Source organism: Anguilla rostrata, chromosome 4 (assembly GCF_018555375.3).
Source record: "Anguilla rostrata isolate EN2019 chromosome 4, ASM1855537v3, whole genome shotgun sequence".
In the NCBI taxonomy this organism is placed as follows: Eukaryota; Metazoa; Chordata; class Actinopteri; order Anguilliformes; family Anguillidae; genus Anguilla; species Anguilla rostrata.
The window spans coordinates 12,389,875-12,402,036 of record NC_057936.1 but is presented as its reverse complement, the minus strand read 5'-3'; the positions used below and the strand labels follow the sequence as shown (position 1 = coordinate 12,402,036).

The 12,162-nt window shown below is 41.3% G+C and overlaps 1 protein-coding gene across 8 annotated transcripts in view; it reads right to left on the bottom strand.

Annotated features, from left to right (window-relative positions):
- Nucleotides 1-12,162, bottom strand: part of farp2 (FERM, RhoGEF and pleckstrin domain protein 2) — a 49,570-nt gene that overhangs the window by 37,061 nt on the left and 347 nt on the right. For all 8 annotated transcript variants that reach the window (XM_064330700.1, XM_064330704.1, XM_064330705.1 and 5 more), the window contains exon 2: nucleotides 9,429-9,670. In XM_064330700.1, coding sequence (XP_064186770.1) covers nucleotides 9,429-9,629 — 201 coding nt within the window. In that variant the 5' untranslated portion in view covers nucleotides 9,630-9,670. The remainder of the gene's footprint in view (nucleotides 1-9,428; nucleotides 9,671-12,162) is intronic.

The following is a 12,162-nucleotide window of genomic DNA, read 5'->3' as shown; positions in this document are numbered from 1 at the left end:
ACGCTCGAGCGGTCCGACTCGATAAAACAAACATGGACAATGATGGTTTTTTTGTCCCAGCATTTTGAGACCCAGAGAATTGCAGGGATCTATCTGTTTCTACAGTAATCTATTTCTACAGTTCTTAGATACTGAGTTTTTTTGTCAGCTCATCACCTATCATTCCTAAAACTGAAATTACACCCAGATTTTAAAGACCCCCTACAATCAAAAATGTTTTTTAAATGGTCAACTCCTCTTAGAAGAATGACTTTCACTATACGGATTGATTTTTGTCACCAGGACGGACAGCTTCTCTGTACTTCCCTGAAAGCAGAGCTGGAAATGTGCACGTAGGACCCTCATAAACGCAATCAGTTGACATAATAGGCTATCCCGGGTGAGAGGGAGGAATGTGACCTTCAAAGACGCGCACTGTTCTTGATGTGCTCCTTCAGGTAACTATTAGTGTGAGTCGTATGCACAATTTAATTTTACGGTCAAATGCACCACATGCACCCACCCAATAAATCGTAGGACAGTGGAAATAAAAGGTGCTCTCGCCTGCTCCACCAAACAGGTAAATTATTTGATCAAATGCCCTTGTGGCCTTGCCATATGTGGGTAAAACATAAAGAACACTCAAAACTAGAATTCCTGATCAAAGAAGTATTCGCAATCAGGACTGACGTAACCTGGCTCTTGCACGATTCAAGGCGGCCCAGCATTCAGTGTCCTCTTTGAGATGTACAGGCAACAAGCATGTAAAAACCTCAAGGAGAGGGGGGAACATAAAAAACCAGCTACTGCAAAATACTCACTCCTGGGGGCCTGAATCAAGACTAGGACATAAAATTTGGTATGTGCTAAACGTTGCTGACTCACAAATAAAAGAAAAAGTCAACAGATGGCACAGAAAATTATGATTTGTACATTTTATGTGATCTGCCAGGAAAATCAATTGCATCCAGTATAATTTGTCATTTTTATGTTATTCTTGCCAACACTGCATCTTGATACTATAAGTTACCGTCAAAGAATGAGGAGACTGTTAAACAACTGCCCAAGACCAAATTTAATCACAGAAATCAAACCTTGCTTTTTTATTACATTGAGTTCATCTGTTCTATATTTTCATTTTTATAAGCCCTACAACAGCACTACAAATTACATCATTGTTGTTATGACCTAATTTTATTTTTGTAAAATAGTGTAATGTACACACAATTTCTATGTCTACTTCCCATTGCCCCAAGAAAAAAAAAAAACGTCACAGCCCAACACTATAGATGCCTGCTGCATTGCTTTGAACTGAAAGCAGCGCATAAAAGCCTGGTAACATTTTCTGTCAATCCTCCTCTGCGCTTAATTAGTGGCAATTCCTGTAGATTACCGGGGGGAGGAGCAATGACAAAAACGATCTATCGACCTCTTGCTGAGGGATGACTGAATTACAGGTGATAAAACTTCCCTGGATGTTGTCCCTAGCTACTGTATGCAACACTGCCGCCCACTATCACATTCCTGCAAGTTTAATGCTTCTGCTGGTCCTTGACATTTCCATTATAAAACGGCGCGCAAGCATCCACATTTTAGCTGGTAAACTTGTGGACTTGACAGCACTTTCGCTCATGAATAGCGGCAGCAGTGGGAGTGTCCTCCAACTGCAGCAGCACTGAGAGGCGGAAAAAAAAAAAAAGTCATTGTACTTTCTACAGGAAGATTTAGGTCAAAGTATTATTTCCACAACCTCCACAAAATCCATACAGTGTGCCGCAGAAACAAAAGGCTCCTTCAGACAAAGGAATGTACAGCAGGGAAGTACACGTGCTTCACAATAACACTCCTTCAACATTAAGCACTGAGCACTGGCGGCTGGGGAGAAAAACTAGGTCTGGACTGCAATCAGCAGCATTGCCTGGCTTCGGAAAAGGCAGGATATCCTGGCCTGATGTACGGGCTTCCTTATTGCTTCCTATAGCACCGCTCTCAGAGGCGCACAGATACACAGCCTCCAGCCTGTCAGCACGCGGCAGCTGGCTTAAGCCTGACCGCAGCATAACTCCAACGGCAGACACCGCGGGAAGGACTGAAAACTTCCCCCTTGAGTATTTGTGGCCACTCACGCTACAGAAGACGCTACGGTTTGACCCGAGCATCACCACAATCACGGTGTTGCACTAAAACTAAAGTGCGTGTTTTTGAAAGTGAGTCGTATTTGAGATTTATTAACAGCTTTGTGAAATATGAATACTGACATTTGATTATTTTGGATTTGCATTGATGTATATGAAATTCAGCAAGACTTTGCTCATACTTTCCTTCTGAGCTGTCCACCTACTGTGGCTCAGAGGGGAAGTTAGCTCACTGCCAACACCAGTGATTTCTGATAGTTAAATTAGCAAAATGGTATCCAAAGATACCAGCATTACTACAACCACGTAAGCCATGTGGCTCAATCTTATGATTCATAGACATGGGAATGACTGGATATTAGAAAGGGATGAGTGTAGCCACAATACGGCTTATGGATTGCTCCACAAGGTAAGATAAGAGTCTCTAAAATACTCATAAAAGTTGGTTTTAAAAGCTGGTATCCACATACAACAGCCCATTACTGTTACTTTTAATAAAAATACTTTAGTACCACCAAGCTTTCACATGACAGTTAACGTTGAACCTTGCATTTAATAAAGGATTCAAGACGAGTTCTGTAGAGCCAGTGTACACAAAACCCAAGAAACTGTAGACACAGACAAGGATTCATTTTAGGGAAAAATGCAGGACAAAAATGTTTGAACCAGAACCACAAAAAGCAATGGAATTGTTTGAAAAGCAAGCTCATTTTATAAATAACACAGCACACAAACATTTTGCACACAGCTTCAAAAGTTCACCTTAAATGGACTTATCAGATGATGAGAGCACACTTTCAATGTCCTAAAGTGGGGAGGAGTGAGGAGCCAGGTTACAGTCCTATCCATTTCACATGGACCAATAGTATCAATGACTTCTGTCATTATACACATGCTCACAGCTCCAAACCTAAAAAGAGCACATGCAACAACATCCAGAAATCCAAAGGAGCTTTGCATGTCTAATGCAAACTGACCCATAGCATTCGTTTCATTTCCAAAGCCAAACTTGAACATTTTGCCCACTTAAGATTCAAAAACAAGACGGCCAACAAAAGGATTTCCGACCAAGCTTATTGACAGACTATATCAGAAATGACCAAACACTCAGCACGGTTACAAAAAGCAATCCAAAGATACACTTCTAAACATACTAGGTCAAAGGTTAAATATTGCCAATAGGTCTAAACACTGTCGGTTGTGAGGGAAGGCCATAAAATGGCATCCTTCGAGCAGCCGGGAATCCATCAGAACAAAGCAGCAGTAAACAGCACCGAGAGGCAGGATTAGAGCCGGTGGCTAGCGTGCGGCTGATCACCGCTCTCTGAATTCCAAACACTCCTTTCTACACAGGAAAGCAATAAACCGTTTATCACGTGTGGTTACGATGGATCACAAATTGTTGAAAACTGCAGTCAACTTCAGTATGCATTCTCTGTCAATTGGTATGCGACAATCAATAACTCAAAGGAATTGGACAACCATTGACATTGAGACCATACAAGAACCTTCCTATTAATAATTATGGGTACCTATTCATGAAAAATAGCTAAATATTGATATACATATGTGTGTGTGTGTGTGTGTGTTATTTGAATGTCCAAAACATTCAAATAGTTACTAAAAACAGACTTTCATCCAACCTGTTCTTCACTCAACACATTATCGGACATCTCTCAGACACTGGGTTGACATTTATAACAGGAATGTTTCAGGAAAACACAGGAAAATATTCAGGTTTAAGTAACACATGAAGAAAGTAAATCTCTGTAGAATTCTTCTTACATTGCCTCAATTCTTTCAAAGCTCAAATCTGCACAGAGGTTTAAAAAAAACATACACAAGGAGTTACGGGACAACTTGGTGCCCTCAAAATCCCACAAGAATACCTTGGTTGGAATGTGCTTGGAATTTGCTCGTTTTGATATAAGTCCACTGAGATCCTCTGGGCAGTTAGGGCCCTACATGTTGGGATTGAGAGATTAATCACCATCCTTATCCGCACAGTTGTTCTCTAGTGATGGGACTTGGCAGCAAACTAATTGAAAAATAAGATGTTTACAGTAGAGCAGCTTGAAAAGCCCCTGACTACTAATGGATCTCAGAATCAAATACACTGGCATAGCCATACAGTTCTAAACAAACCCAAGCTGAAAGCAGAAACATTAGGGGACAAAACCAGGACAAATCAGACAAGCAACAGCAGAGGATGTGTAATTTAATCAAGCAGTTAGCCAGCAGTTTTCAATAATTTACTTATGATAATCTGGAAATTAAGCAGTGTTAGGAATTTTTACAGCATGTCCCCAAAGAAGCCTCCTGTTTGCCCCTAGATCTGAGACGCGACAGAGTAATCCACTCAAATTGGGAGGGGTATCATGTGACACGTTAAACCAGAGAAACTACAAAAGTGAAAACAAATCGCTCAGACGGACCCCGTTCATCAAAGCCTGGAACATCATAACAGAGACGTGCAGTGTAGAGAAACACGCTGACCAATATGTAAATATACTACACCGTTTCAGTGCCGAGGAACACACTGACCACTGAGTCAACGGCATTGTTTCAGGCGCTCTTCCTTCCAACAGAGGAAAATGTATGGGTGAGGGTGGAAATGACAGGATTCGAGTATGTTTAGAGCAGGGAAAGGGTATGTTTCAGAGAGCCGTTTGCAGGCTGGAGAACCAAACCCGCCACAGCACCAGACCACTAAGACCAGCCTTACCGATGTGGTTCTGTCCAGGCCGGCAGACAGCACGTCCCAGAGAGAGGAGTCGCAGGTGAGAATTAGCACCAGAATGGGGAAAAAATACAAAAAAAGAAACTATGTCATGAACCCATGCTCATATCACACTTCACTGGTGGCATACTCTGCCCAAAAACACTGTTTGATGAGAAACAAACAATGTTTGTTTCTCATCAAATAATGACCCGTATCAATGTTCTTGACAAGAGTATTCCAAGACTAACATTCTCACAGAAAATGCAATTGTGAGAACACTTAGGAAACAGACTTATGATCACACAATTCACAATGAGTTCATTAACATGCGATAACCAAGAACTAAGCCATCCTATTAAACAGCAGTCCAGTGTCACTGCTTAATTAGCATTAAATAGCCAACATTTCAGACAAGAATACCAACACTGACCAAAACTATTGCCAAGACAGAAGTGATGCACAGTACAATTAGTGTCCAGCTCTCTATTAATGTTTAACTCCGGCTACTTAGGAAAGTACCTGAGAGAAAGATGTGCAAACAAAGTGCTGGCACAGGATGGGAAAAACAGCGTTGGCAATTTGATATTGCCAGCAGTCTCGTGCTTCTTCAAGCTAACTGAATTCATCTTGTGATCTTGTGCTGCAAGCGCCTGAGCTCGCAACTAATCATGAAGTTATGAAGCTGAAAACTCAACGTGAGACAGCCACCGGAAGCACTGAACATAATTCACCTTTACGTAACGAACAGCTCTGAATGAGCAACAGACTAGTTCGCTCACTTTCGCCAACTCCTAGCTGATCTGAGCACTGCTTAGTATTTCAAATAATTTTGCAGAGCTTTCAGGCTAAACATGTTTATGAATCAAGTATTGAAAGAGGTCAGGTTTACCACCAAAAACTGTTATTTCATCAGAGTGCATGACTGTTTAACTAGGCATTCTATCCACTGCTCACTCTGGAATGTCTCCCAAATGAAAATTTACTGGCAACAAATCCTTTGTGATAGCGGTGGTGTTTGCATTGCGTTTCCATACCACACCTGATTTTGGCATGGGACTCTGTATTGCAAGGTTACATATGGGCTCTTATTTTGGCAGGGTGCAAATCACCAAGCAACAGACAAGAAATTACATCAGGCCCTGTGGTTACACAGAAAGGCAGACGCTGCATGGGAAAAGGTGGGTAGAAGATACTACATCCACATTGGGCAATAAAAACTGTTGCTTCATGTTTGGAACAACAAATCATTTTTACAGTTCCATGCTTCACTATAGTGATATGAATCACAGGCGGCCTTATTTAATAATAAAATATGTGCATATTAAGTAAGATTTGCAGAAGCGAGGAGCACTCTAGAAGGTGGTGAATGAACAGTCACACGAGCGAGAACTGTGTGTGCTGCTGACAGCAGACTCCCTGACTTGGTTACTAGAGAAGCACCATAAACAAAGCAGTTTTGCAGCTAGTAGCGAGCTAGCTGCAAAACAAAAAAGAACTTAAAATAGCAGCCAAACATCTTTGCTAAACTTTAGCTGAATATGCCATACACACATAAGAATATGAGACATACAAGTCCAGAATACAATCACATCAATTCCTCAAATAAACACAAACCGACTACTGCGCTGTTATTTTGAAGTTTTAATGCATAACTTTACATTGACATAAATAAATGCATATTTTCACAGGTCATAGTTCTGAATATTTGGGTGGCATTGCACCTCCAGTGTAATTATTCAGGGGTCATCTGACTCTTAATCCCTCCTTACCTCCTTACTCACCAATGCCACTGACTATAATGTCATGGAAATTTATTTATTTATTTTTTAACCCAGCAAAAATCGTGCGGGAGATATGTGAGCAACACTTTACCATAAACTGGTATATGTTTATGGATATTATTTATGTTAGTTATTCAGTGTTCCACGTCAGATGAGTGCATTTTTAAGAGCCTGATTCAACACATTTGGGCCGAGAGGTTGTCAGTACTGGGAATTGACATCAAAAGCTAAAATCAGGGCTATAACGACAGACATATGGGCACATGTTTAGTGTGTCTTTTATTAAGCACAGCTGTCCTGTTACCCAAGCTAACAGCGCTAGCAACTTAAATACACTATCATGAACAACAAAGTTCTAATGAGTATTAAAACCACTCAAGTAGAGGAACATCCAGCACGTTACTGCTTGTGATGTGCTCAGTGTTAATTCAACACCAATAGTGTTTAGACAAGCGTGCAAGTGATAGAAATTTACAGTTGTGTTGATTTAACGCTAACCATGTTTCTGTTTACCGTCTCAGGAAATATCTATAAAAAGCATTCCATCCAACCTATAATGTGCTGTGATCCTAATCAGCTGACAGTTGCCTGCCTCTAAAAGGCTCTCACTCTTGCAATAGTTGTGGCCCGGAACAGAACACACAGGGTGGATTCTAAGCACTAAAAACAAGCCAACAAAATTAGCGGCCTCTTTTCGTTCCCGTTTCTTTCTGCATCAATTTGTGAAATTTTCCCACAGCCATTGAACTCTTCCTGCTACCTGCGGGAGCTTGTAAAGACTTCCCTAACTGGGGATGTTGCCAAATGACTTCACAGCGCCTGCCGATATTAAAACGAGCCTCCTGCTTTCTCCCCCCCCCCACCCCCCGCAAAGAGCTGAGAACTCCCCTGGCACACTGACGGTTCCTCTGGCCTAGTCGACAGGCATGCTAATGACTGAGCTGGCTGCCGACTGCCACTTTGTTTGGAAAACATGTCAAATCAGGGCAAACAGAGATTTCAAAGCCTGCCCAGAGGGGCTTGTCTCACAGACCAGACGACACAGAATGGCAGGTCAGGTGCACCATCCGCAACAGGGGCTGATCCGGGACCAGCTCCACGATGAGCGTTCGGCTAGGGGGAGCTCAGGTCCGCTTGCAGGAACCACAAGCAACTGGCGCAGGAACTCACTCAGAGCTACTTCTGTACAGCCCCTCAGACCGTTTCACAAGCTCACTTTTGTCCACCTCAAACAACTCCACCTCCAACTCAAAATAATTATCTGCGGGCTCATAGTGATGTGTGTATTTATATCATCGTCAGGATTATAAACCCGGAAAGATGGAAAATAAAATGAATACAACTGCCACACCCAGGGCAAGAGGACACCTCTTCATATGATAATCTTATTCATGCGTAAGGCATTACAAGCATAAAAACCCGCTCCACTGTACAAACAGCAAGGGGTAGTTATGAATGCATACTTAAAGATTCACATAGCCTTTTGTATTCTAAAATTTTACGTTTACTTTAAATTTTTCTACATTTTATTTCAATTCAGCTATATTAGATATAGGACCCTCAGGACGTGACACATTCAAGCCCCCAAGATCTGACCACAGCAGACAAACACCACACTTATCTATGGACCGCACAGGCATACAAATAACTGCATAGCCTACTACAAAAACAACAGGGGCCACATTGTTTACTATTCCCTTGGTCTACACTTCTCAACATTACGTAACTGGCCAATAAGCAGTCACTTCCCCCTCCCTCTGCATTCCAGAATTACTTCTCCCTCCCTCTATAATGTAATAATGTAATATTGTGAACAACAGTGATACAACTGAATTCATTTTGAGACTGATGCATAAAATTCAAGTGGAATCTGACAATGAACTCTTCTTATATTACGGTATTTTTTACCATTTAAAATTTACTGTATTATACTGATAGACAAAATTACCCTATTTCAAGTACACAGTCTAGTTCCACTGACTCCAGCATGATCAAGAAGAATATATTAGCACAGGTCAACTCCTTGTGCTACAGAGATGAATGAGGCCAGAAAACCCTTCAAGAAGGATCTAAACATATGCAGGACAGGGGAAAAGCCCAGATGTTATACTGTTTAAGGCTTTGTTCTGGGCACAGAATCATCCCCCTTTTCCGGTCTGCGCACCCTTTTTGCAAGGGGGACAGAACTGCGCACGAGCCGCAGTAAGAGTCCCTCCGTTGGCTAGGCCTCTGCCTGGTGGGGACTGGGGACATCAGTCAGCTGAGTCAACAGTGGAAACTGAGGCTGAGGCAAGTAGCCCAAGTCAAGTTGAATGAGCAGTCATTACCTCTGAAGAGTAGATTTTCTGGAAAAAAAAATTTTTTTTTTTTTTTTTTTTTCAAAATTCTAAGCCAGTGTTCTAGAAGTACACTGCTTTCAACTACCAGTAGTGATTGATACACCAGCATTAGAATGTTCAGTTAAGAGCATTCTAATCACATGCTTGTGATCATATATACATTAAAGGGTTAAAGGAGAGGATGTTGGGGGATCAAATGAAGTTCCGTACAGCAACTGTCGGCAGACAAACCTGCAGACAAAACACCAATATGGAGACATGCTCTTAGGGCCTCCAGAGCTTTCCCATCACAGTTGCTTCGTTTTAATTATATTTCATACGACATCCCATTTTTCTAAAAAGCACTCTGGCTCGTTGCTGTAGCGACGTTCAATGCAAAAGGCATTTCAGGGGAAAAAAAGAGCCACATTTGCAACATCAGAACATTTGCTTTTGCTTATTAAAGGCCTTCTGGCAACACGGGGTTCCTCACCTCCACGTCATAGAATTCCTGGGCTTCGTCCAGCCCCTGCACCCGGATATGAAGCCCGTTCCCTTGGCCCTTCTTCCCTCTGGCCATTGCCGTGCTGAGGTTTTGGCCCGGTTCCAGGGTACTGATCCCGGCATTGCGCTGGGCCCCCAGACGGGTTCCAGGGGTCTGCAGGACGCGGTAGGAGCCCTCAATCTCACCCATCACTCATCTGTGGGCCGTCCACAACCTGCCAAGTGCGCGCCCTGTAAAAGGGATCAGGATCAGAGAAGAAGAAATGCAAGAGTTAAATTTTGCACACACGGGACGCTCAAATTTGGCCCTTCAGGCCAGTTCAGGAGGGGAAGAATGCTGGTTTTCATTCTTCCCCTCTGATCAGGTACTGATTTTGAGCAGGGGCACCAGGCTAGTGGAATCCCTGGCCAATCAGTGACACGAATCAATCATTTAATAATTGGGTATAAAAGAAAAGGAAACCAAGGATTACTGAAGTAATCCTTATGGATATTCTCTGACTGTCATTTATGGAGGGTGGCTGTTCCAGCATAACTCAGGGAATGGAAGAAGCATACCATGGCAAATCAGGAACTAATACAACATCAATCTCACTTGAATACTTTGGAAACATTTGCTGAATAGCAAGATGTGCCAGTGGCTAGCATTAGAATGGATACAAATGTTATTCTAGATTGAAACAACTGAATAGATAAACCGCCGTTAGCATAATAACAATGTCCAACAGTAAAACAGAACCTATAAGGCAATAAGTCATGAATCAATAATGTGCAGTGACGTGCATGTCGTCAGCCTTTGATGCAGACCGCGATAAACATATCAGCAAACCTTTTAACACAGTATGTGCAGCCTTGGTTACAATAAGCCTTTCACAATTCCACCAATCATTTCCTCCTACCCAAAATCCTTTGGAACTTTGGTGATACTGAACTCCCCACATCTGACTCACTCTTATTTTCAAAAGGGTTTCATTTGAAAGTTTGAAGGTTTGCGTGGGTTAGAATTACAGTACCGATATTGTACAGCTGTGACTACTGTAAACGCATTAACAAATTTAAGTACTCTTGGACTGAAAATCTTGATTGGTAGATATGCCACAAGCATTTGGCTATTGAAAAGCAATCTATAAATGATCAAATAGCAAAATATATTGATTTATTACTATGATCACATATAATGCAGTGTGGATATCCTGTATAAAATGGCATCATCAAAGGATTTAATTTATGTCTCATTTAAGACTTGATAGGTGGGACCTGATTAATATAATGCCTAACTTTTTTTCCTTGAAGTAATGGATTACAGACAGTATCATAATAGTAAAATGAATTAAATATCAACTTTCTTAGAATATGACCTTATGACGTGTTGTAAAACAGGGATATAGGCCTACTCTGTCTCCACATCTGTTTATCATAGCAATCAAAATGCCATCAATTAGCTAATGCCAATTAGCTAATTCTTTAAGTGATGTTATTGTTGGTTTGTCTGCATGATTGTTCATTATTTGTTTGATATTGTTTCTCTCTGTCTGTCAATATGTGAATACCCTTACATCACAGCTTTCATCATCAGCTTTATAGGTGAATTTGTTACTTAAGTCAGACTATATTTCTACATGTTTTCCTTTAAATAATAATGAGAGAAAAATTTGAAAGAAGAGAAAAAACATTACTTATGTCTGAAATAAGTATGTATTCCCAATTGGGGAGGGGTTTGAAGAAAAAAAAATCATACAGGCCTGTGTATTTCAATTTAGATTTCGGCCCATTTTTAATGTCCGTGTGTCTGTATTTCTGGGGTACACAGTTCGCACTCTTGGACCTATTACAACACTTCACCTCCGAACAAGTCGATATTCTGAGGCTGTTTGACTAGGCGTTTTAACAATACGTAGCTACAGCCGTCTATACAGAACTCGGTGGGTTTGAGGAAAGTAGGCCTAACTAGAGCTTATCAATGAGTTCCTCAAATGTTCACTTGTAGTCCGATGCAACAACAGCTGTTTCAAAACAACCACTCCTTATACAAAACAGACATGAACGTTTCATACCGCAAAATCAATTGGCCAAGTAGCAATGCTGTCAATTAATATTTCGCAACAGAATGAAACAGAACTGAAGCAACAGGTCGACTACTTTAACCAGGAATTCCCATGTCCCTGACAGCCACAGTGGTGCTACCTAAGACATTCTATAACATTCAAAGCAAATTCTGTAGCTTTCGCCGCGGGACGCTCCAATTTCTTATACTAGACTTCCCAATACGATAATAAAATCAAGCATTGGGTGTCGCTTCACTGAGAATGAATACGTGGAAAACAGCATAAATTCCATCTCTAAAATGTTTTCCACAGATTTCAAAAGTATTCGACAACACGTATCCTAGTTGTAGAGTATAACGTTTCAGAACGTGTACTGCATGATAGGCTATTTATGATTGTGTATATCCAGCCAGCCCGTTTCAACAAGCTAGATATAGACAGTGTTCTTGCGAAGTTAAATCCCCGTATCTGACGTTCGTCGCAAAACGTGATTAAACGGACCAATAATTAGAAACGTATCTCCAAAAGATCGCATGGGCAAAAATCACATAAAACCCAGTAAGCATCGGACTACAATTTGACTCATTTCAAATCGTTCAAAGTCCAACAAGTCGTCTTTCAAATAACTTAACTGGTGACAACGCCGAGGAAGCTAACCAGCAAACAATTGAGAGACCG